Raw genomic sequence first — 24,888 nt, 5'->3', positions numbered from 1 at the left:
AGTCATAAATATCCATAAGGGGTGGGATAAGTGACGAAATGACTTGTGGTTGTAGGCTTGCCTGCCAAAACACTAATCTACAATGATGCAGCTTAAGACCACAAATTACAGTGGTAGTTGGCCATCACTAGATGCCGAGCCAAGAAATTCAAGGATAAATTGAATGGATTATTTCAAAAAATATTGACTCAAGAATTATTCAAGAGACTTATTGAAGATGGAGGTTTAAACAATCAAAGATACATTAATTTAATTACATGGAAGTGAATCAAAGATTAAAGACTAGTGGACTGACATCGAAGAAAAAGAGTCCCAGAAAATAGGATTCTCGCTAATTTCAAAATTTACAAGACTTTGGGACTTGGTAGTATTTGTTTACTAAGTTAGTATAATAAGTAGATGGAAATGTATTGATTATTACTCCGTATTTTATACTACCAATTAGGATTTCCTTACAAATTTATTTTCATATAGTTTGTTTTCCTTTTAATTTTAGAATTAATCCCAATAAAAAGATCCATATGTGGAAGAATTTCACACCCAATTTTAAAGAGTTTTATTTTTATCGAGCTTGTCTCAAACTTTCAATTTATCCAACTCATTAAACATTTGTGGCATCATTTATCCACCATGTTCCAAGCCGATCAAATTTCAAAACAAGAACGAGGATCATATCACACATTATGATTCGTGGCCGTCTAGTCACGTTGCGAAATACGGAATAACAAGCTCGAGACTTCGCGTTGCGGGTGCGTGCCCTATGCTCACAAGGCCCCACCATAAATAGACGCTCCGCAAGACGCGCCACATCAAAATTTAAACTTTCGGCGGTTGACCATATTACCCTTCTCTTTCCAATAAATCTCAATCAAATCTAATCATTATCAATTTACACTATCAGTAGTGAAGCTGTGTTTTCAACGGCCGCTTTCTTCAATTTCGCTACTAAATCAAAGTATCAAACCCTCCCTCTCTCTCCCTAATTGATTGCGCGTCATTCTATCAATCTTCACCAAATATATACATTTTGTTGAATCAATCTCATTTTATCAATTCCGTGAGTCAGATTTCGTGGATACTTATATTTGGTAAGTACAGCTAATTCCTAATCTTCCTTGCTTGAATTCCTGTAAAATGTTGAATTCTTTTCTGTTTTCAAGTTTTCAAAAATTGAAAACAAATTGAAATTGAAAAGTTTCTAACGGTTGATTTATTGCTCGAGGAGTTATGGCGCATGACGAGTGAGAGTAATGTGAATTTTCTCCATTTTAAATTAAGTTGGGGAAGTTGATGGTTGATTTGTTGAATAGCTCTGAATCGTCTGAATGATTGAAGAAACAGAAAGTATCTTCGTCTTCTTCTTTATTCCTCCCTTTTCTGCTTTTATTTATTTTTTGACCGGAAAAAAGAATTTAAGAATTTTAGTTGTCGATTTGCTGTTTTTTCCGTATGCAGAATTATTTGAATTTGTTGAAACTGATGCCTATTTGATTGTGAATATTTGATGATCTTGCTTTGTAATTGTTGGTGGATGTGAGGGTAGGTGGGTCATAGAAGAGTCATACTGATTCACATGAATACTTTTTTGCAATAATGGATCAGAAGCACATTGATTAGTGCTTTTGTTTATTGCATGCCTCATGATTCCTGCTAACGGTGAAGGTGGTCTCTGGAATCATTACTCATCTTTGCAGAAATCTAAAATAGTCTATTTTTTATACTAAATTAATAGTCAAGTACAATTTTGTGAAGTGTAGTTGTTAGTAAATTACTCTGTAGTAGGGACTTCAGATGTTCTGGATCCAAGGGTTGTTTATTCAAGAATATGTATGCCGTTTTAAAATCTCTTTCTTTTAAGCTGGGGTAATTTTTTATGCATTCCTTTTCTGTTTGTATACATATTGGTATTTCAAAATGATAGTTGTAGACGTTTCAATTCCTCTAATAGTGCTGCTTGAGCTCTTTTACCTACTATACAGGTCAAAATGATGTTCAAAAGAGTATTGCTTTTGTTTTTTCGTTTTCACTTTATGTTATATGCTGCAATCTTTCTTTTGCTGATGCGATCTTTTTCTCCGTGCTATCTTTATCTGTTTTCCCACTCATCACATTTAACTTGATCACAATCTGTTTGCTTGGATCGCAATGAGTACATCTGTTTTAACTATGTATCCTTGAACAGACATGCTTAAAAGATTAATGAAATTGAACTGTTATGAAATCTTCCCTAAATGCTCTTCATAAACTAGTTTGTTTTTATTTGCTTCCTAACCATTGCAAGCTCACTAATACAAGTATCTACTTTTTTTTCCTTTTCTTTTCCCGTTGGTTGATTCACGTACAGGTTTATACATTCAATGATAAGTAGCAATTGTTGGAGTTAAAAGTTCAGAGAGATGAAGAAGCTATTCTTTTTCAAATCACAATCATCAAATAATGTCTCCCAACCGGCAACAGATAAGCAAGTTTACTGGGAGAAACCAACAGAGAAAGCTGATAAGTCTGTTAAAAACAAGCATGCCGCGGAAGATCAGGTATATGGTAGCACACCCTCTCTAAGAAGAAGCCTCTCATTTTCATCCGGATCTTTTCATGATGCTGGAAAAGGGATGAGGAACTACAGTGAGCAAACTGGTTCTCCACATAGTTCTGGTCATCATCCAAACAAGCAACCAGGACACCATTCATCCAGGTAGGTTCTGTCTGTTCCTTGCATATCTTGTATACTTTTGATCTGTTCATGTTAATTTTTTCATCAACATGATTTCTCTCTGAGTAGCAATTCTCTTGCCTTTTCAGATATCGTACTCTTACTCCAGAGAGGCAAACCAGGGCAAATTTTGTAGATACATCTATGGTTCGGAATGCAAAGAGCATGGAGCAATATGGCTGCACTGCCTCTGGATCTCTCTCTGATCTGTCAGATATCTCCTCTAATTGCTCTAGTAAGGTTTTGGATCGTTACATTGATGGAGAACAGATGGAAAGGTTTGAAACCAAAAGCAATTTCTCCACGAGAAGCCAATTTGAAAATGGAAATGTGGTAAAGAAGCCGCCAAATATTTTTGCACCTGTTGCAAATGATGCTAGGAAGCAAAAACCTAAGTCTCGATCTTTCAGAGATTCCAAGACATCACAAGTTCCGCTTCCCTCAAAAGATGGGTGTAATAATGGGTACTGCAATGAATCACCACGAAAACTAGCCAAACATGTGGTTGAGAGACTTTCCCAGTCCAAGTTTCAGCCTAAGATGAGGTCTACTGAATTTGACTCTGAGAATCCAATCACCATTGAAGATGTCTATGGAAGGAACTCGAATCGATATGCCAATGCATATCCCGATGAAGATTCTCCAAAGAATTTTGCAATGGATTGGCATGATGAGATTTGTGATGGGTCTCGCCATGATGAAAGTTCTGAATACTTGGAAAAGGACTCTTTTTCTGGTGATAAAGACATGGCTGGAGAAAATCTTGATGCTGTAACAGACAATGATGTTGAACTATTTAAAAAATTCAAGGAAGCTGAGGACCGTGCTCTAACGCTGTCGGAAGAGCTTCAAAAGGGAAACTTTTTTCAGTTAAAAGGACTTGGCGTGCCAACTTTGATCCAGGCAATTAAAAGCCTAGCAGAGGAAAAGGTAAATCTGGCTGGAGAGGTTTCAGCAGTTTTTGAGGATAGGATTGCTGAGAGGGCCTTGTTTAGAGAAAAACTTAAGCTTGGAAAGGCAGACCTGGAAGCACAGTCCCGCAAATTGGTGAAGGAAAAAAATGAGATACAGGTAGCTCTTGAAAAGGAATTAGACAGGAGATCAGCAGAGTGGTCTCTCAAGCTCGAGAAATTACAGTCAGAAGAACATAGGCTTCGGGAAAGGGTGCGGGAACTAGCAGAGCAGAATGTTTCCCTCCAAAGAGAAGCCTCAACCTCTAGTGAAAGGGAAATGGAAACTAAAAGCAAATCTGCAAATGCGGACAAACAACTTGTTGAATTATCTACTCAACTTAAAGAAGCTAGGGAGGAGAACCTTTATTTACAGAAAACAATATCTGAGCTGCAAGAAAAAACTAGGGCAGCAGAAGAAGAAGGTGATTGCATTCGAAGGAAGTATGAGGAGAAGGTCTGTGAGTGTAAGGATATGCACCAAGCTGTCAGTAGGCTCCAAAGAACCTGTAACGATCAAGAGAGGACAATTGAGGGACTACGAAGTCTATGTGAGGAACTTAGTAAGAAAATTTCTAAGGATAGTTTTGACTTTGGAATTGCAAAACTGCAAATCGAACATGTTAGACTGACAGGAGTGGAACACGCTCTTAGGAAGGAGGTGGAATCATATAGGGCTGATGTTGATTCACTTAGGAGAGAGAACATTGATCTGCTCAATCGCTTGAAAAATATAGGGATCGAAGGTGGATTTTCAACTTTTAAGTTGGACCGAGAGCTACAGAGTCGCATTTGCTCCTTGCAAAGTCAAATACTCCCACTGCTTACTGAGACCAGCCAACATGGCAGGAAGTTAATTGAATATGTTAAAACCAATGGTGGCTTTCCATTGAACAAAGGGCCAGGTTCCGCCACATGTTTAGATGGCCAAGTTCTTGTTGAATATGAAGTGAAGCTCCAAGGTCTAGAGCGGGCAGCTGAGAACTTAGCAACCAGTTCGAAGACCATGTCTTATGTCCTTCAAGAGAAGTCCACTTTGATGCATGAGAAGTCTGAACCAGTTGGTACTGATAATCAAACGCCTGTCATGAGAGTTGAATCACAGACATCAGAGGTAGCTTTTTTCTTTACTCTACATTTCAAATGCCATTTCTCCTTTTTATATCGACCCAACGCACTTTACAAAACATTATTTGGTTTCCCTTCCAGGACATAATCAGATCAGAGTTAAAATCAGAGACCCTGTTGACCAGTTTGCTGCGCGAGAGGCTTTATTCCAGGGAGCTTGATGTGGAGCAGTTGCAAGCCGAGCTTGCTGCTGCTATTAGAGGCAATGATGTTCTCAAAAGTGAGGTCCAAAATGCAGTGGATAACTTCTCTTGTGTAAACCACAAGATGAAAGAGGTTGAACTTCAGGTATGTTTGAACACTAATTCATTCTTCTTTGTGAACCGAACATGAAAGATATTCGTTGTGTGCAGAGATGAGTCAAGTGGCATTCATTTATTTCCATGAGTCAACTGGCATTACATTTTCTTAAGCATAAGGGCACATTTTGCAAAAAATTGTACTCCTTTCATGTCATGGTGCTCTTTCGTATGAACGTTAATCTCTCAAAGTTTGTGTATATTTTCTCCTTGGTCAATAATTCCACACCAGCTATATCCACACCGAACCCATATTTGCTCATTATGTGCGCAAATTTTTTGCATCTATTTGAAAAGCTCTATATGACCGCCTTTAGCGTAATGATGATAGATGTCGGATTTCCACCATGAAAATCGAGAAACTAAATATGCTCTGGAGGTCTAGAACACAAGTTTTGATGATATTCTCCCTTCATACTGGAAAATGTCTGTTTCATGACACAAGCTTCTTACTTCATTGATAAAGTAGCAACAAATCAACTGATGATTATTGTCATACATACGCGTGATACAACGTGGACGAAACCTAATTATTTCTGCCACAGAAGCACAAAGTTTCCTCTACATGTCTTTGTTTTTAAAGCAATAATACCATGCCATAATATTCTGTTGATATTGTTTATCTTCCTTGCACGCCAGATGATAAAAAAGGACGAGACAGTCAGTCAGCTCCACGAGGATCTGCAAGACTGCAAAAAGGAGTTGGCCATACTGAGGGGGATATTACCAAAGGTATCCGAAGAGAGAGATATGTTGTGGGAGGAGGTAAAGCGGCATACTGAGAGTAACATGCTGCTGAATTCCGAGGTCAACGCGTTGAGAAAGAGAATAGAGGCCCTTGACGAAGACATACTAATGAAAGAAGGCCAAATCTCCATTTTGAAAGATAGTGTCGGGAAACCTTTCGACCTCCTTGCAACTCCAGAGCGAACCCCCGAATTCTGCTGGAGCGATGCACGTTGATTGGCAGTGACCGTAAGTGTCATCTTCGTTTCGATACAGTTTCCTGATCTGTTTATTCTTGTGATTATCCAAAGCTCATCATCTCAAGCCATTGTTTATAGACAACTTCTTTACACTGCATAGTTATAAGTTTTTGTGTGATTGCATTGCAGCAATCTTAGACAATCCATATTCTGTCAAAGCTACATTTAAATTGATTGAATTAGTTTTGACTTCTTCCCTCTCTCTCTCCTGTTTTTTTTAGGTTCTGTTTTTTTTTGCATAAATATTTCCGTTCTCGAAAGTTTATTTCTTGATTTATGTTTGTCATCCTTGCGCACGAATCATGCTAATATTATGAGATGAATAGGTGTCGATAGTGTTAAGAGTCGTGCTTAAGAGATGAATCCAAACTAAATATTGCGAATGAAAAAAGTTCTCAAAATAAGATGAAAATACCTCTCTTTTTTGGCTCTTGATGTGGATCCGAACAAAATTACTTATCAATAAAATCATAAATAGTATATAAATTTATACCTTCGACCCAACAATTATTGGATGGATCTTGATTCATTAGATGATCCGTAATCTTTAATAATTATATTTATTTTTTAATTCTCCAATTATGTTTTCAATCTTTGAACTCTTTATCAATTTTTATACTATTGAATTTTCACTCCATGTATCCAACAACAGAATTGAGCCAAGGAGTGAGATAAAATTGATAGATTGAAAACAATTAAAACACAATTAATATAAATAAAAATTAGGAATAATTTAATACAGTTCATAATTTAGAATATTAATAATTCAGAAAAGATCAAGATAAATGCGATCATTAACGGCTAACCAGACAAAATTGGCCAAAGATAGACATTTGTAAAACCCGCATAATTGCGGGGTCTTTAGGTATTTATCAGAACAATTTGGACTCAATTGAAAAATCTATACTCTTTGAGGAGCAAATCGCCAATCTCATGATTCTCATCAAAAGCAGCGAAGAAGACGAAGAGTGGAGATAGAGAGAGAGAGAAGAGATGTTGTTTCAGGTGGGAGGGCAAGGTACGCGGCCGACATTCTTCGAGATGTCTGCCGCACAGCAGCTGCCGTCAAGTGTACGCGCCGCCCTCACTTACTCGCTCGGCGTACGTATCTTCTTCTCACTTCCTGCACCATTTCCCCTCTCAATTCCCTATTCCTCTAGCTGCAATTTTCGATTTCGTTGACAAACCTGTAATTCAATGCTGTTTGCTTACTTACGACTAAGCGAAATCATATCGAGATGCTGGAATTTTTTAAATTGCGATGATTGATAGAGTAGGAGCCTGGGCTTTTATGATTAATCTAAGTTAATTCTGTTTGATTGACTAAGCGTTATCTGTCGAATTTGACGCCAAAAAAAAGGAATTATCCTTGAATATTATCTGCTTATTTATTGTGGTTGGATGAAAAAAAATGGATTTTACGTTGTAAAACCTATAAGATATAATCGGCTATTGCTGCCTTGTGTATTTACTTGGTGAATTCAAGCTTAGAGACTTCATTTCTGGAGTCTACTAGCTCATGATGATGATAATTTTCTGGTTATATAATCGGTGGGGGCGGATTTGAGGTGAAATTTCGTCTCTTACCTGCAGGTATTTGCTCTGAGAAGACCCTTCATTCATAAAATCTTGGATTATGAAGACGAGTTTTTTGCGCTGCTTATGCTAGTCCTTGAAACTCACAGTTTGCGCACTACAGGTGAAACTCGACTCAGTAACTGCTCCTAACAAATATGGCTTGTAATATTCTGTGAACATTACTCTATTAGCTTCTGCTACTAAGAGGGAGTCACGAGGACTGTTCTATTCCACCTTGTGTACTGATTGGTGCATGGTAGTGGTTATCATTTGTTGATTTCTTCCAATGTATTCTTCAGATGCTTCTTTTTCGGAATCATTGTATGGCTTACGGCGAAGGGGTGCTAAGATTAAATTGAAAAAGAGCAACTTGCTTACAAATTCCGCCGATGAGATCCGTCACACGGGCTTGCGTAAACGTCAAAAAGTGCTTTCAGTTGTATTTCTGGTAAGAATCTTCTTAATTAGGAGTCGAGTAAATTGAGGACTTTTTTATACTTATATTGAGATTTACCTGCTACATTGTTATTTAACCTTTTGCAAAGTTAGCATTCCTTTCAGTTTTCTTCTTCATTAATGCTTGTATATTGTGATTCATGATGAATGATGCTTCTGCTCTTTGGCAGGTTGTTTTACCGTATTTGAAGTCAAAACTCCAATCCACCTACAACAGGGAAAGAGAAGCTAATCTGCAGGCAAGTCTTTGGGGAGATAGTGATGAAAGGTTTGATGGTGACTTTATTAGTGGAGACAATAATTCCTTTGGGTCAAGGGACGTCTCAAATATTGAAGCATCAGCTAGAGATCGATGCATCAAGAGGGTGAGGAAGATTGTTGGTGCTTGCTACCCTTGGCTGCATGCTGGAAATGAAGGTCCGTACGTTTTTTCCCTTCACCGCTAATGAATTATTTGTAGTTTCTTTGATTGGTCATATTTGAGTTTGACTAGCGAAGCTCAGATCTGTTGGTTGTTGCATTTACTTTTCCTATGTCGTAACTACTCATGTATTTGATATTATGAGCTGGTGAGGTGTAGGATTATGATTTGCCTATCATCATTTAACCTGAGTTTTTCATCATTCTTCTGTTTCTGATATGCAGGATTATCTTTTGCCTATCAGCTATTGTACTTGTTGGACGCCACTGGGTTCTACTCTCTGGGATTACATGCACTTGGCATTCATGTTTGTCGAGCTACTGGTCAAGAGTTGGTATGTTTTCCGTGCTGAAGGTTTCTCGAGTCTCAAATGGTCTCTTTTATGCATATCTTGATTTTTCTCATGTCTGCATCTTATATTTAATTATAAACTTAATTCATTAGAAAATCCAGTTAAGGTCAGTAGTAAATGAAAATCACAAGTGCTTCGTAGGTGTATATTTCGAAGTGTGTGACTTAGGTATCTTAGGTTTATCTTATTCCTCATGTTTGTATGTCAGGCCTGGAATATGTACTACTAGATGTTGTTAGTAACTGAGGTCTAATACTTCATTCAGGACAAGAAGCATGCCTGTTGTTTCAATTTCATGACATTTGCAATTGTAGTTTAGTTCCAAAGTTCTTATTTTTCACAATGATGTGTTCCTTACTAATGTTTTAGGCTTACTTACCAATAAATAGTGGGGTAGTAGAATTTATTTCCCATCAACTGTCTAATATCACTAATAACAGTATTTTGGATTTGGCAAGCATTCCTTCTTGTTATGTGCATTCATTTCTTATACTATTATCTTGAGCTTGTCTTTTTTCTGATGTCAAGATAGATGGATACATCTTCCAGAATTTCAAAAATAAGAAGTCGTGAACGAGAGAGACTACGCGGCTCCCCTTGGCTAAAGGTGTGCCTGTAGATTTTGCTTTACTGGTATCTATTTTATGCTTGCACAAATTCTGTAGCTATGTGGATTGTTCAAATTTTTAATACCAAAACAGTTTGTTTGAGTTTAGATAATATACTTACTGGTCAATTTTCCGAATTACATTTCAGGCACTACAAGGTGGGTTACTCACCTGTGCATATGCTGTTCTTGACTATGCCCAGACTGGTTTGATTGCAGCTGTATTTTTCTTCAAAGTAAGTATTGCAATATGCACTTCCTAAACTAATTACTCAAGCCGTTGTGTACCATTGCATCAAAGTTGCTATTTGCTGTGATTTGAAGCTGATACGAATATACCTAGTCTTCAATGTGTTAGCATAACGTAATTTTTTTTATAGTCAACAAAATGGTTCCATGAGGCACCGGACCTATATAGTTGAGGATCTTATAGAGTTTCAGTTTGTCCGGGATGACTTTTACTGTCTTCGGATTTCTGGCAACTACTCTAAGAAGTCCCTGTTTTATGTCTTTTAGAGGTTTTATTCATGCTTTGAATTTGTATTTTCTCTGTAGTTTACTCTTACTTAGTGTACTAATATGTGATTGCTCAGATGATGGAATGGTGGTACCAGTCGGCTGAAGAAAGAATGTCAGCCCCAACCGTATATCCTCCTCCTCCACCACCACCGCCTCCAAAGGTCATCTCTCCTCTAAAGATAATGGCATTTCCTTCTCTCTTTATTTTTGCCTCTTAACATCCCGCAGAGTCGGTCTAAATGTCCGTTCTTTCTGTGTGGGAATTCATAGTTTGCTCCTTTTCTGAAATATTTTCTCCTAAACAGGTTGCGAAAGAGGGGATTCCACTACCTCCAGATAGGACACTATGCCCGTTATGTTTGCAGAAACGTGCAAACCCATCAGTAATGGCCGTTTCGGGATTTGTGTTTTGCTATACTTGTGTATTCAAATATACCAATCAGGTCAGGATCTCTTCTCTTACAATGTTCTCACTATTATTTGGAAACATGTTCGTACATGCAAATACCTCTGTTTCTTTGAGGATAGTTGATTTCAGTGGTGAGAAACTGATCAAGCTTTTCGATGGATGTTGAGTTCTTTTAACGCTGTTTATGTTCTTGGTGCAGTACAAACGCTGCCCGGTCACATTGATGCCCGCGTCAGTGGATCAAATCAGGAGGCTATTTCATGATGTATAACAGATATGCTTTTCCTTCACCAATTGGGCACATAGCTGCAGCTATTTAACAATTACAGTTCTACAAGTCGAGCCTTCGTGGCCACTGCCCGGTCATATCAGACCTACAATGAACGCTGATATCGGCTCTTATCTTCACGGCTGAGAGCTGCAGGAAGACTCTGCTGAAATCTTTCCTCCTAAACTATGCTCTCCAATCAAAGATATGTATAATGCCATTTGCTTAGCTTTTGTAGATTAAATTTAATCAATTTTACATTCTTGTTCAATAAAAAGTAGAATATGTATGGGTTGAAACTCCATTTATTTGTTGCTCATTGAAAATAGTTTGTGGTTCCATTTTGTTGCTACTTTTATAAACTTAATTCATCTTGAATCAGTACAACAAATGGTTCCTAAATATTACTGACATCAATGCATCTGAGATCAAATACAAACTAAGAAGCCTCAACACTTCCCAGAACTCGAAACTTCTCCGTCCTCCGCCTCACCAACGGTGCCCCTCTGCCGCCAGTACCGGCCCACCGTCCCGACACCCAGCTGATCATCACCACCACTGCAACACGATGTTGTTGTCGATGGAACCGCCCCATTCAACTTGCTGATTTCTGCAATCACTCTCAGCCTATCTCCGTAATTGTTCTCACTCTCCGGTGAGTTCTGTGGCGACTTCTCGGCTAACCAGCTTGAGAGGCTCATCTCGACCGCCTTCTCATCACCTTTCCCTCCGCACGGACTATCACTCCCCTTCGACTTGTCAAAGAAACATTGTTTCATCATGGGATCTTCAGCCTTGAGTAGGCTGCTAACCTCTTTTTCTCCCATTTCAGCAGCTAAAAAATGCTTCCTAGAATCTATGGATAGAGTGAAGAGAGAGCTGCAGCAAGACTCTTCTTGAACAACATGACTACTGGTTTCTTGATCTTCTCTCCCAATCCCTCTCTCCATATCAACTTTGCCATTTCCACATTCCACCAAACTAGTAGTATTAGCACTTTTGCTGCTGATTTTACTCATTTTATTGACATTTGAGTGATTGCAAACTGTCTCTTCTTCTTTTTCCTTGCTAATATCTCTGATTAAACAACCAAATTGTGTTTTAAGGATAATTGATGGCTGTCAATAAATTTCCCAAAAAAACTCAAAATTCAAAAAATGGTATGTATAAGCTTACTCAGATAACTGTGAAGCAAGTTTGATGGGATCGACAATCTCCTCCTCTTGCAGTGATGCTGTCTTTTCTGGTAAGAATTTGACAGATTCATCCTGAGACAAACACTAAAACCAAACAAAAAAAAATTACACATTTATTTAATTATATTGCTAGCTAACACAATTCATTTCTACAAAGGTTTGGACTTACCTTTTTAGTGGTGAGATCACTTCTTAAATGGCCAAAACAAGCAGGAAAACATCCCATGTTTTGAATACCCAAAAACTTTTCTTGAATTTTTTGGAGTATATTCTAAATTTTTGGTGGAGAAATGGTTTGTGCAGATGGGAGTGAGAGGCTTTTATATTTGAGCAATAGGTTTGGAAATGTGACCGTTAGGGATTGGGGTTGGAATGATATTTAATACTCATACTATCATGCGTATCTTCAATAAACAAAATTCCACTGATTTGTTTTTTTATACCATTTCTGCCAGTTGCTGAAATTTATAAAACAAATGAGTATTTAAATCGATTGGAGTCACTTGTGAAAATTTTACTATTGGAAATCGCACAATAGTTCAATTTTGAAGCATTTTTTTATTAATTTTTAATTTATTTAAATGTTCACATTTAATTAAAAGTGAATGAGTTGTTTAGTACATTAGTAGTATTATTATCAGAATTTGTATGATTTGTTTGTATTATTTCAAGTAAGCTAATTATATTTTTATTATGATTAGAACATGTATCATAATCAAAACAAGGAACTAGGGTGCATGCATACTACAATAATCTAGTTTCTGAATTGTTCATACTAGTAGTACTAAATTGTATAATGATCATACATTCTTAACGTAATAATTCCAAAAGAGAGAACATCAATTTATAATCTATAAACTCTGTCAAAGTATCAATTTAGATCAGTAAACTTTGAAAATATCATTTGAGGTCCATCAACTATGAGTTAATATCAATCGAAGTACTTTTTACCATTTTCAAATTTTTTCGGACGAAAATACCCTCAATAACTTGAAGGGTGTATATTTTCATAACCTATCACATACTCATATTTTGAGGTATGGATACTCATAAAAGTTAATGTCACAACCAATAGACGATACTTGAAGAATTATTTAATTATAAAAAGTTGAAGAATGAACTTTTCTTGCATGTCACAAAATTAAGTGATAATATTGAAGGTCAAATTATATTTAGAAAATTCGTCAAAACTATATAGTAAAGATATTTATAAAAAATATGAGTATGTGATAAGTTTAATAAAAATATACACCTTTCAAGGTATTGAGGGTATTTTCATCCAAAAAAATTTGAAAATAGTAAAAAAGTATTTCCATTGATAATTAACTCATAGTTGATGGACAAATAATATTTTCAAAGTTCAAGGTTAAAATAATATTTTGACAAAGTTCATGGACTAAAAAAGATGTCCCTCTTCTAAAAATAATACTCTCTCAATTCACAATTAATTGATATGAGTTGACTAAGCTCGGAAATATTAATGGAACGTGGTTTCTATTTTCAAGCCTTTTCTGGGACGGATCCATATGGCCTCCACAAGGGGCAAATGCCCTACCTAAAAAAAATTCATGTATGCTAATTTTAATAGATAATTTTAAATTTTCTTTAAATATCCTTTTTTTTGCCCTTTCTTAATGTATTAAAATATCTTTATGTATATTTTTGCCCCACTTATGTAGAATTTCTGGCTCCGTCCCTGAGCCTTTTCATATTACATGCTATTGATACTCCCTTAGTCTTCTTATATTTATAGTTTAGGATTTTAGGTAAAATATTTACGAATCAAATGTTGAGATTTGAGTTTTTTTTCGTCTTTATATTCATTTTTCTCGAAAATATATTAGTATTATTTTTTCTATAATATATTTAAGTGCATGTGCCCCTCATGTCCCGGAGGCCGGAACTGTTTCTAAGTTATATGATTAATTTAATCTCAATTAGTTGATAACAAAAATTAATCAAAATATTGGTATCCAATCATATTTGAGTCAAGTTCAACAAACGTAGCTAAATTCTTGATTACGAATCTTTTATTTATAAGTAATATAAAATGCACGTGAAGGTTCCACTAATAATTAATTATATACATAGTACAATTATAAAACTCATTAAATATCCAAATAAAATTCAATAGTCGCACATGCAATTCAATTTAATGCCTATTAAATACGCATAATGCTTTAATCTCCCCTTTAACTTCTGCTTTGTTTACTTAAATCATTAATTATTATTATCATCAGTGATTAAAACAGCTCAATTGTAGTCATTAGTGTAACTAAGAAGCCATCGAATTAAAAAACTTTTTCTTTACTTTTACAAATGAAAAAGATGAAATATTTACACTATACTATCAAAAAATGCAAAAGTACAAGAAATATACAAATTGACTAATGATAAAAGTTGAGTAAACAAACAACCACCCAACAACACACAGTAGACACACAGTAGGTGTGTTTTTGTTTCAAGAAAAGGAAAACAGTTCCCAAAAAGAAAAGAACAAAAATTCACCACTGTTCCACTGCAAAGTCTGCAACTTTGAAACTGAATATTCAGGGGATTGTGATTTGTCCATGTCTCATTTTTGTTCCTTCCTCTCACTCTCTCTCTCATAATTTAATTTTGTGGGATTTTCTTTCTTGTAATGCGTTTTTTTTATCTCATCATTTCTTGAATAAAAATATAATCTTGTGTGCCGCAGTTCATTCATTTTTCTAGATAAGTTTTCAGCCTTTGTCATGATTGAGCTGTATTTGTTATTTTAATTTTTTCGAATAATAAAAAAAAGAAATGGGAGTAGATTAGCCCATGTGTCTCTTTGCATGGTTTCTTTATTCTGTTTTCTTTGAGCATTTGTCACTTCACCCCTTTCTTTTTCATCCATTTTGCTGAATTTTATTTTATTTTGGACTAAAGTCGCCATCTTGCCTTCTCCCATTTGCTCTGTTTGTGAGCTTTTCTCTGTGGAAACAACTGAGTTTTTTTGCCAAGATTTCTAAACCGAAATTTCTTGCTTTTGAAGAATTTATAATGTCTATATCTTTTCTGTGCATGGATTCCTTTCTTGATTTCTGTAAACCTCTGTTTGTGTGTGTTTAAATAGTGTGTGAGTGTTGAATTATGAATATTTTGGTCTACTTTTTCAGGCACTTTTTCTGCAATCATAGGTGTTGGTGGTAATTCTGGTTGAGGGCATAAAATGGGAGGGAAAGTGCAAATGGGAATCAAAGTTCATGTGATTTTGCAGTTGGGAGTTGGTTGGAAGCACGTTTCTCATTTTTCTTGAATTTTGAAAAATGGAGGGGTTGAATCAGAAGTCTCTGGAGAGAGTGGTTTCACAGAGAGCTTTCCAAATGGGGAGTTCATTTCCATGCCAAATTTGTGTGGTGGGATTTCTTTGTGGGGTTTGCATCACCTCTGTGTTTCTTGCTGCCCTTACCTCATTTTCTGCTTCCTCTTTTGGTGGTGTTTCCATCTCTCTCTTCTCTCCTGGGATTTCTGCTCCCAATTCTTCTACATCATCATCAATCGGTAATTGTGATTATGTTATTTTTTCCAGATTCTTGTTTCTTGTTTCCTTTTTTGCACATATTTGCTGTTGCATGATACTGGGCTAGTGTTTGAAGTTTATTCATAAGGCCACACTTGTTTAGGCCATGAGAGAGAGAGAGAGAGTTGTTTGATTGACTTTTTAAGATTCCATTCTTGCTTTATGATTTTGGCAAGAGTTCTTTATAGAGAGTGTATGTTGGTGTTTTCATCTTTTTCTTGGCATATGTGTTCTTACAGATAAGGTCACTGGTTTGGAGCCATGAGAGAGAGAGAGAGTAAACATTGTACTATTGGGATGATCAACAACCTTACTTTTCCTTTCTTGATAGCCTTTCTTCAGAAGCAACTTTCCTCCCTTTTCCCTTCATTCCATGGTAATCCAGCCAAGAGAGAGAGAGAGAGAGAGAGAGAGAGAGAATATTATAGTAAGCTTTTGGTTATGGAGTAAGCATGGTGATGAGATGATCAATAAACTCAATTGTCTTTTCTTGATAGCCTTTCTCCAGAAGCAACTTTCCTCCTTTTCCCTTCATTCCTTGGCAATACAGCCATGAGAGTGAGAGAGAGAGAGAGAGAGGGTATTATACCTTTTGGCTTTGGAATAAACATGGTAATGAGATAATCAATAATCTCACTTTTCCTTTCTTGATAGCCTTTATCCGGAAGCAATTTACCCTTTTTCCCCCTTCATTCCATGGCATGAGAGAGAGAGAGAATTATTAGTTTTTGGTTTTGGAGTAAACATGGTAATCAAATGATCAATAACCTCACTTTTCCTTTCTTGATAGCCTTTCTCCACAAGCAACTTACCCTATTCTCCTTCATTCCTAAATCCTAGGCCAAAAGCAAAGACCTTACTTTTGATCATATAAGACTTCCAAGATACACAACCAAAATATGTAGCCAAGCAGCTAATTTCTTGCTCGAATATCGGCTCACTCATACTTCCTTTTCGGATATAAGGACTGTTACTAAAGAAAAGGACTTGAAATCTTGTAACTAAATGTGCATTAGTATTGTTTTGCGTAAGTCAAGGATAAACTGTAGAACAGAGCCAAAGAATCCACAAACCCATAGCTGCGTGGTTCGAACGAATCTTGCTTATGTCGATACATTTTCCAGCAAAAGTGAATATAATCAAGAAAGTTAAGAAACTCTCACCTTAGGCATTAGTCATCCCTGCTATTAGGGATTCTGCAATGGGAAAGCTTGCTGTTATTCGTATTTCTTAATATGATCAAAGTGACGATTTTTAAGCTCGTGCCAAATGTGTAAATCTCTCTTACATTGCCTGATGATCTAGGTGGAGACTGCGGGGCCTTTCTTAATGAGAATGAAAGGATCGTCTATGAAAGCACAGAGGAGAATGTTTCGTTACTATATAAAGCATGGAGCAACCTACTTGGTGTATCGACTGACCAGTTAAGAGTGAACAGATTACATGTTCCGAGGGCCCCTCATTTGGAGGATTGCAAGTTGAGTGGCGAAATGAATCATCGTCTTGATACACGCCTTCCGAATGGGAGCTTCCCACCATGGACAATTTGGAAAGGGCTGTTGGACTACCTTCCACTGACGCCCGTTGATGAGCAGCTTAAGCAATACAGGGATCATGTAATATCTAAAGGAGCTTATCCACCCTGGGTATGAACTAGGTTGCCTTTTAGCTTCGACGTTGAATGCATTTTAACACTCTATCATGTTATGGTATTTGCATAAATTTGTACACTTAGTTATGTGTTAAATGATACTGCTGTAGAATGTTTCGTCTTAATCCTCATGACAGATGGATTTTGTCAGATCATGGGATCAGACGAGGAAAACTACCCTCTCACGAGGAAAGTGCAGAGGGACTTGTGGCTTCATCAACATCCCGTGGACTGCAATGATCCTGCTGTGAAGTTTCTAGTAGCGGATTGGGAGAGATTGCCGGGATTTGGCATTGGAGCGCAACTTGCAGGAATGTGCGGTCTGCTTGCTATTGCAATCAACGAAAAGAGGGTGTTAGTTACAGACTACTACAATAGAGCTGATCATGATGGCTGTAAAGGTACATATTTCACACCATTGATCGATAGTTAACAAGTTGAAGTCATGCTTCCTAGTCGTCATCGGCCTTGCAAGATTCTTAAACGCTCTAATTTTCTTCTTGTTTGCGAGTTTTCATGAGTAAACTATCATCCATATAAAAATCGTCTGTGTTGAAATTCTCATTTTACATGAGTCCGTCGGGATCTTCTAGTTGCTCCGAATCTAGTTGTAAACACTTGAATTGGTGCTTAAGTTATGAGGTTCCATTATAGTGTTTGACTTGCTTTTACGTAGGTTCGTCACGCTCTAGATGGTCGTGTTATTTCATCCCCGAGACGTCCCCGGAATGCAGGAAACGAGCCTTTGAACTCAAGGACGACAAAGCAGCATGGGGAAAGGGTATTATAACAGTGAAAGAAAACTATACTTCCAAAGAAATATGGGCAGGACATGTACCTAGGTATTGAGTTTACCATTCGACTGTCTCGAAATTTGCAACTCTAACTAAAATACTACGCTTCAGGGCATGGGGAAATCCGTGGAGTATTATGCAGCCAACGACAGAAATAAACGGGAGCTTGTTACTTCATCATCGTAAAATGGATCGTAGATGGTGGCGAGCTCAGGTAAACAAACTAACACGGCTTTAACTCAAGAGCTTGCGTTTCTTAGTTCAATGCTTAACGAAATTGGTTTGTTAGGCAGTTCGCTACCTCATGAGGTTTCAGTCCGAGTATACGTGCAACTTGATGAACATTGCTCGACACACTGCATTCGGATGGGAAGCTGCGAAAATGGTTCTTGCATCATCCTCTAAAAATCTTTTCGAGGTTAGTCATGTTCAGTTCAAGTTTCACTGATGCGATATGGAAAGAGAATACATTTTACGTGTTTATTTCCATTCCTGCAGGCCGAACAAGAGAGCAAGCGCGATATAGAAAGATTCGTATGGTCGAATCACAAACCATGGCTTCCCCGTCCCTTGTTAAGCATGCACGTGAGGATGGGCGATAAGGCGTGTGAAATGAAGGTGGTAGGATTCGACGATTACATGAAGCTAGCAGTGAAGGTTCGGAGGCGCTTCCCACATCTGAATCGCGTGTGGCTTTCTACTGAAATGCAGGTTATTTATCTATCCATTTGTTAGGCGCATCTTTCACTACGTCCGATGTGTATATTGCTTAGTGTTGAAGCGTTTGCGTTTCTAGGACGTTGTTGACAGATCAAAATCATACGAGGGCTGGAGGTTTCACTACACGAACGTGACACGACAAGCGGGGAACATCACGATGGCGACCTATGAGGCGAGCCTTGGCAGGGAGACGAGCACAAATTATCCTCTCGTGAACTTCTTGATGGCCACGGAGTCCGACTTCTTCATCGGAGCATTGGGCTCGACGTGGTGCTTCCTCATAGACGGCATGAGGAACACCGGTGGGAAAGTGATGTCAGGTTACTTGAGCGTCAACAAGGACAGATTTTGGTAGGAGCCGCTCTGTATCGCGTCCAATGAGACTGGACGAGCTCAGGCCGGTCGGGACCCAAGCAACAGGCGCCGGAGCTCGGATGTCGTATACGTTGATAGGTCCCAAGAAACGTTGTGAGTTGTGAATAGTGAGATAAAGAATGTTTTAAAATTGCAAATCATTCAAAATTGAAATTTATTCTTTTGTGGATTGAGTGTTCTTGTGCATAAAAATAATTTCACTTGCATCATTTTTTTATTCGAATGTGTTTATTCATAATGTGGAGAAACATTCTGTTTCTGTATTTTTCATTTAACATTGGTAGTTATGATTTCTTCCATTTCTATGCATCAAATTAAAGACACTGCAACACGAGTTTTGTGATTTTTGCAACTAAATATGTAACAACCATATAAGAGCATCTCCAATGGTCGGCTAGCGACCGGCTAGCCGATTCGCGGCGCTGGCCGCCAGTGTGGCGGCCCGATCGGCCAGCGCCCGAATTTTGTTTTGTTTTCTTTTTTTTTCAAAAATCTATATAAACGCGATTTTCGTTTCATTTTTATTTGCACCACTTGTTTTAACGAGTTTTCTCTCTCTCAACTTTCTGTACAAGAGCATCATCGAGCGATGGATCACAACAACGAGTCCAGTCCAGCGACGAGTGGATCTCAGACTCCCACGGTCCCTGTGGGATCTGGATGGGGCCAGATGGGCGGGCAGATGGGCCCAGGGTTTAACGTCCCTTGGGGGCAGTTGATGGGGATGATGGCCGGTGCGCCGGGGGGGATGCAGGGGGAGAACCAGGGGGGTATGCCGTGGGGGATGCCGGGCGGGGGGCAAGGGAGCCAGGGGAGCGGCGGGTGGGGAGGTATGCCCCAGATGCAGCAGCAGATGATGGGGATGATGTGGCAGGGAGGGATGCAGGGGGGATGCAGCACGGGGGGATGAAGGGGTCACCCGGGGGGGACACGGTCTATCGTCCCTCTCTGGATTTTTTGACGGCTTCGTCTCACACGTCGACCCCAGTGGAGACGCAGTTCACTGGCGATGACCTTTTGTCATTGCATGACATGGGGATCGATCTCGGCGATCCGGACACTCCCGTTCTAGTGGGGCGGGCCGCGACGAAGAAGAAGAAGAAGAAGAAGAAGACGAGGGGGAAGGCCAAGGCGGTCAGCGAGTCGTCGCAGCCCGTTGTTGACGACACCCCCGGCCGGAGGAAGTGGACGGAGGATGAGTACGCTGGGGTGGCCAGGGGGTGGTTGGAGGTGTGCGACGATCCGCTGGTTGCGAACAACCAGCGGGTCGTCAACATGTGGGCGAAGATTAGAGCTGCCTACAGGAGGCATTGCCCGCACGGGAAGGACTTCCGCGGGGAGGAGGTCCGGAAGGGGTGGGAGCGCATCAGGGCCGCGGTCGGCCGTTTTTCGGCGTTGTACGCCAACGCCCTCCGTCAGCTCACTAGTGGGCAGAATGAGGAGGACGCCCGGAGGATAGCTGAGAGTCAGTTCCCCTTGGCGGGGACGTACAAAGAGTTCCACTTTTGGGAGTGCTTTTTGTTGCTGAAGGACTCCGAGAAGTTCCGTGCGGGGTGCGATGCTGGGTTGCCGAAGAAGCAGAGACTGAACTATACCGGTGACTACAGCGGCAGCGGCAGCGGCGGCGGATCCCACGACCTCCCCCCGGATGCTGAGGAGTTTCCATCCCCTCCTTCATTTGCTGGTCGCCCCCGCCCGGTAGGACAGAAGCGGGCGCAACGAGCTGCGAGGGGCGGATCCCCCCTATCGCCCCGCGAGGTCCAGTCCTCCGCCCTCCCACCCGCCCCACTCGAGTACACTCTCCATTCGCGTAACCAAACGCGGGCTCAGATGTACAAGGTCTTCCAGGATTGGAGGATCGCCACTGACCCCACGGAGAAGATGTTTCTTCACTCGATGCTCGAGAGCATGCGAGTTGATTTGGATTTCGCGAGGGCACGGCTAGGGGGTTTCGACGTGGGCTCAGATACCACGGGTGGCGGCAGCGGCAGCGGCGGCGGCGACGGCGACGGCGAGGACGGCGATGAGGAGTAGAGCGTGGCAGGGCTCGTGTGTGGAAGCCCTTTTTTTTAAGAAAAAATCATGTACTTTTTGTTAAATCTTTGTACTTTTTTTGAATGGAATGGATTAATTTTCCCGTATATGTGTCGTAAATTTAATTCCGTAATTTAATCGTAATTTTAATTCCGTAAATGTAGTATATTTTGAATTATTTTTATTGCGGCTGGCCTATGGCTAGTTTATGGCTGACCTAAATCTGATGTGGTAGGTAGATTTTTAGTGCTGCTGACGTGTCAGGGAGAGAGAATAGCTAGCCTATTGCTGGCTTATTGCTGGCCTATTTAGCATTGGAGATGCTCTAAGAAATTACGCAAAAAAAAGATTAGAATTGAATTATATTAGTCTAGAAAAATCAGGAAAATTGGAATTATTTGCAATTATATTAGTATGTTGAAGAAATCTGATCACTTAATAATATACTCCAGTAATAATACTATATTTTCTTTTTCTTTCTATTTATCTATTGTATTAAAATTTATGAAAACTAAAAGTGCATAAACAAAAGAAGTTATTGTTTCTGTTTTTTTATTAAATACCGTTTACTATATTGAATAAGCAACATCGTTTATTGCATCTGATGACAACATTCACATGATTTTCTAGCGGACAAATCGGATGTAATTTCAACCAAAAAAACGTCTCAGAAATCTAAATTTCATTGTTTTTCCAACTATTTATACTCCCTCCGTTCCCTCATAGTTGAGAGGTAACTTTTCAGCACGAAATTTAAGAAATGAATGTTGAGTGTGTCAAATAAATAGATAAAAAAGTAAGAAAGAGAAAAAAGTATAGAGAATAAAGTAAAAAGTGAATAAAGTAAAAAGTGAATAAAAAGTATAGAGAATAAAGTATATAGTTCAATAAATAAATGTTTTAGTGGATGTTGGGATCCACTTTTAATAATTTTTTATTAGTTGTAGTGGATGTTGGGATCCACTTTTAACACTTTGTAGACATTTTTTATTAATTTATCTCAATCGGAACTCCTAAAGCGGGAGCCCAAAATTGATTAACCGGGACTCCTAAAGCGGGACGAAGGGAGTAATATATATGAAAATAACTCAACTGTGAAAGAACTTCCCGAAATGGAAAAATGATTCAACTATAAAGGAACGGAGGGAGTAGGTAGTAAGACAAACAAAAATCTGACTACACAATGATTTTTAAAGATTCTCATTGAATTAAACTAGTATTACACAATGATTTTTAAAGATTCTCATTGAATTAAACTAGTATTAAAAAATACAAGACTTTGATAAAATTCCATATGCTACAATCTAAAACATTGAATGATTGATTGCTACATTTTACTGGTCAAGTTTCCTACCTAAAACTCAAGCTTAATCTTATTGAGAAACATTGTAGTGATACAAGCCAGAAATGCAAAATTAGTAACAAACAGGTTGTATGATGCAAGTTTTTGGAACAAATGTCATGAAAACAATCAGAACAAAACAGAGCAAAGTAAAACATAACCCCCAAAATTCCGAAAACTTCAAAGCTTACAAAAAATTCTAGTTCATCCTTCTAATGAGTTCATTGATGTAGTCTTCACGGTTCCCAGCATCTCCACCTTCGACATAGTGGTTCCTCTTTCTCTCAAGTCCACCCAAGGGTGCCGATAGTTGGAATGGCCAGAGGAAGTTGTTAGCCTCCTTGAAGTGAGGCCCAACAGTCAGGATCTCATGGATGAGATCTTCGATGCAGATAATGCCGTGTTTGCCAAGAGTCTGGAATGTAAGCCAATCATCAGTGAAAATGCTCAAACAAGAATGCTAAGTAGAAGGCTGACTCGACAGAAATGAAGATGAAGTAACCTGTTCAATAATCGAGTTGTCGGTCAAGGCAATGCGCTGCTTGTTGACCTTGCCAAATCCCCTCTTGTAAATCAATTCTCTAACACTCTTCAAGTTTGGGTACCTGAAAAAAGGGGCATTCTAATTTATATGGACACCAAGTAAAATAGTTCTTCAAGCTGTCCCAATATTCAGAAGCATACCCGAAAGTAACATATGGCTCAACCCTGTGCAGCATATTCACTGTTGCTTTGTTCACTTTTAGGAACACACCGTTAAAAATCTGGAACCAAAAGTTCATTCACACATTACACAAGAGGAAGACGTGTAAACCAGCTCATTTTAGAATCATCGCTCGCATTTGCAATATGACCATGCTGTGGAGACAATATATTCACAGAGATCTGATTTCAAAGGCTAACCTGACGAAGACGCAGCAGCTGCAGGATCTTCTTTGTGGTAGGATGCATTGCATTAATACTGAGTGTTCAAGGCATAAAGAAATGTTAGTTACACAATAACAATCACACAAAATAAATCACATCATTCCAAATAACACAATTACATACCCACGGATGCGAATGATGAAAAGCAACTTAGCCTCAGGGTTCACATAGAACCCTCCTTTCAACCTCGCCTCGCGCTTCAACTGAATGAGCTCCCATTCCTACAGCATTGTAAACAACACAAGTTGCGCAAATTCAGCAACGAGACACAGAAGCAAATACAGATAGAAAAGCCAAAATCAAAGAATCAAAAAACACCTGCGCGGCATATTCCTTCGCATAGTCCTTGGCTCTGTTATAAATCAGCTTCCTGTTTGCAGCCTTCTTCTCCTTGAGAGCTGCAACCTCCTGCTTCTTGACCAAGGCCCATTCCTCTTCTCTCTTCTGTTTCTTCAAAACAGACTCAGGAAAAATTTGTCCTACCTTCTCAGCCATCCTACACAACACCAAAATCGAGTCGATTACTTCTTACAAAATTACTATTTCCACTAACAGTTTGCTGATTTGTAGAAGAAGAAAAAACACTCGTCCGATATAATTGGTAGATTGTAACTCAACAAATCTCCAGATCCAAACACGAAATAGATGTTTGGAATCAACAATTGGCGTCAACGATTACAGTACAAATTTCAAAACATGAACAGATCTTAAAGGAAAAGACAGAACAAAATGCAGCTTAATTATATGATACGGTTGGGGTGACTTTGCGAATTATAACCTTCATGAAGATATGCAAATGTCTGGAAAGAGAATCAAATGCATAAATTTGAAACATAAACCAATTATCAAATCAGATCAGAAATCAGACGGATGCAATGTTAAACTACGAATATACTGATAATTGAATAGTGAGATTGAGCGAGCTTACGGTGCCTTCGATGAGATTCTCCGGTCGTGGCGGTGGCGGTGGCGGTGGCGGTGGCGGTGGCCGCTGTTGCGTGAAGGGTTGTCGAAGCAGCTGAGTGAAGAACTGATTTGAAGCGGAGTTATAGAAAAAAAAAATAGGGTTTAGGGTTTGAAGAAATCCGGGTCAGGATTCGGGTTATCGTTTGAGATTCGGACCCGACCCGTGGAAGTATTTCATTAAATTCAGTTTAATATATATGGAGTAATAAATTACTACAAAATTCCTTCTAAAAAACAAAAAAAGAACAAATAATTATATACTCCTATAGAGAAACTTGGACAACAGCAGCATATCTTTCATCCATTCTATAATTCTATTTATATACAAATGTCCCCTATTTTCAACATAAATCCATGTTAGTATTAAAGTTTTGGTATTATGTACTTTTATAATTATTAAAAATATTTGCAGCTAGTCTGTTTTATAAGAATAGAAGTATTTTACTAGTACAAGACAAGCCTATGTGAAGATAATTGGGTGGTATTCGAATGAGAGAATTAGATAAGATTGAGTCTTATGAATGTTGTTCGATTGGATAGATACATTTCAATAGTACTTAATTTGGAAACGTCACGTATGATAATATTGTTGCAAAAGAGACCCAACTCTAACGTTGTTCGATTGGATGAAAGCATTTCAATAGTATACTTAA

At 38.6% G+C, this 24,888-nt stretch overlaps 5 protein-coding genes across 9 annotated transcripts; 3 read left to right on the top strand and 2 right to left on the bottom strand.

Annotated features, from left to right (window-relative positions):
- The first annotated feature begins 908 nt into the window (after nt 1-908).
- On the top strand, nt 909-6,275 carry LOC125187105 (uncharacterized). 3 transcript variants are annotated; one of them, XM_048083666.2, is made up of 5 exons: nt 909-1,088; nt 2,345-2,692; nt 2,800-4,774; nt 4,870-5,076; nt 5,727-6,275. In XM_048083666.2, the coding sequence occupies exons 2-5, from the start codon at nt 2,397-2,399 to the stop codon at nt 6,048-6,050; spliced, it is 2,802 nt and encodes a 933-aa protein (XP_047939623.1). In that variant the 5' UTR covers nt 909-1,088; nt 2,345-2,396; the 3' UTR covers nt 6,051-6,275. The 3 variants fall into 3 exon arrangements, with proteins under 3 accessions (XP_047939623.1, XP_047939694.1, XP_088922241.1); XM_048083737.2 differs by lacking the exon at nt 909-1,088 and adding an exon at nt 1,221-1,344; XM_089066115.1 differs by lacking the exon at nt 909-1,088 and adding an exon at nt 1,573-1,863.
- A 735-nt stretch (nt 6,276-7,010) lies between these two features.
- PEX12 (peroxin-12) lies at nt 7,011-10,987 on the top strand. Its single transcript, XM_048101187.2, has 10 exons — nt 7,011-7,174; nt 7,667-7,772; nt 7,951-8,099; nt 8,278-8,524; nt 8,753-8,862; nt 9,413-9,487; nt 9,637-9,723; nt 10,081-10,167; nt 10,312-10,449; nt 10,615-10,987. Exons 1-10 carry the CDS (start codon nt 7,067-7,069, stop codon nt 10,684-10,686), a joined length of 1,179 nt encoding a protein of 392 aa, XP_047957144.1. The 5' UTR covers nt 7,011-7,066; the 3' UTR covers nt 10,687-10,987.
- A 25-nt stretch (nt 10,988-11,012) lies between these two features.
- LOC125202743 (uncharacterized) lies at nt 11,013-12,192 on the bottom strand. Its single transcript, XM_048101188.2, has 3 exons — nt 12,049-12,192; nt 11,860-11,963; nt 11,013-11,760 (listed from the first exon to the last, which is right to left on the bottom strand). Exons 1-3 carry the CDS (start codon nt 12,103-12,105, stop codon nt 11,133-11,135), a joined length of 789 nt encoding a protein of 262 aa, XP_047957145.1. The 5' UTR covers nt 12,106-12,192; the 3' UTR covers nt 11,013-11,132.
- A 2,121-nt stretch (nt 12,193-14,313) lies between these two features.
- Nucleotides 14,314-19,183, top strand: LOC125210299 (alpha-(1,6)-fucosyltransferase). Of its 3 annotated transcripts, none has more exons than XM_048109877.2 (9): nt 14,314-14,451; nt 15,023-15,407; nt 16,732-17,072; nt 17,229-17,478; nt 17,754-17,919; nt 17,983-18,085; nt 18,161-18,289; nt 18,370-18,582; nt 18,668-19,183. In XM_048109877.2, exons 2-9 carry the CDS (start codon nt 15,173-15,175, stop codon nt 18,944-18,946), a joined length of 1,716 nt encoding a protein of 571 aa, XP_047965834.1. In that variant the 5' UTR covers nt 14,314-14,451; nt 15,023-15,172; the 3' UTR covers nt 18,947-19,183. The 3 variants fall into 3 exon arrangements, with proteins under 3 accessions (XP_047965834.1, XP_047965828.1, XP_047965820.1); XM_048109871.2 differs by lacking the exon at nt 14,314-14,451 and adding an exon at nt 14,468-14,825; XM_048109863.2 differs by lacking the exon at nt 14,314-14,451 and adding an exon at nt 14,468-14,908.
- Nucleotides 19,184-22,408: 3,225 nt separating this feature from the next.
- On the bottom strand, nt 22,409-24,341 carry LOC125202287 (large ribosomal subunit protein uL30y-like). Its single transcript, XM_048100663.2, has 7 exons — nt 24,198-24,341; nt 23,588-23,765; nt 23,393-23,490; nt 23,246-23,303; nt 23,027-23,106; nt 22,845-22,947; nt 22,409-22,757 (listed from the first exon to the last, which is right to left on the bottom strand). The coding sequence occupies exons 2-7, from the start codon at nt 23,762-23,764 to the stop codon at nt 22,542-22,544; spliced, it is 732 nt and encodes a 243-aa protein (XP_047956620.1). The 5' UTR covers nt 23,765; nt 24,198-24,341; the 3' UTR covers nt 22,409-22,541.
- Between the last annotated feature and the right edge of the window lie 547 nt (nt 24,342-24,888).

The sequence above is a fragment of the Salvia hispanica genome, chromosome 2 (assembly GCF_029641045.1).
Source record: "Salvia hispanica isolate PSC_SH4W2 chromosome 2, Shi_PSC_v1, whole genome shotgun sequence".
Taxonomy (NCBI): domain Eukaryota; kingdom Viridiplantae; phylum Streptophyta; class Magnoliopsida; order Lamiales; family Lamiaceae; genus Salvia; species Salvia hispanica.
Note: the sequence above shows the minus strand (reverse complement) of the source record. Positions and strands in the feature narration are given on the sequence as shown.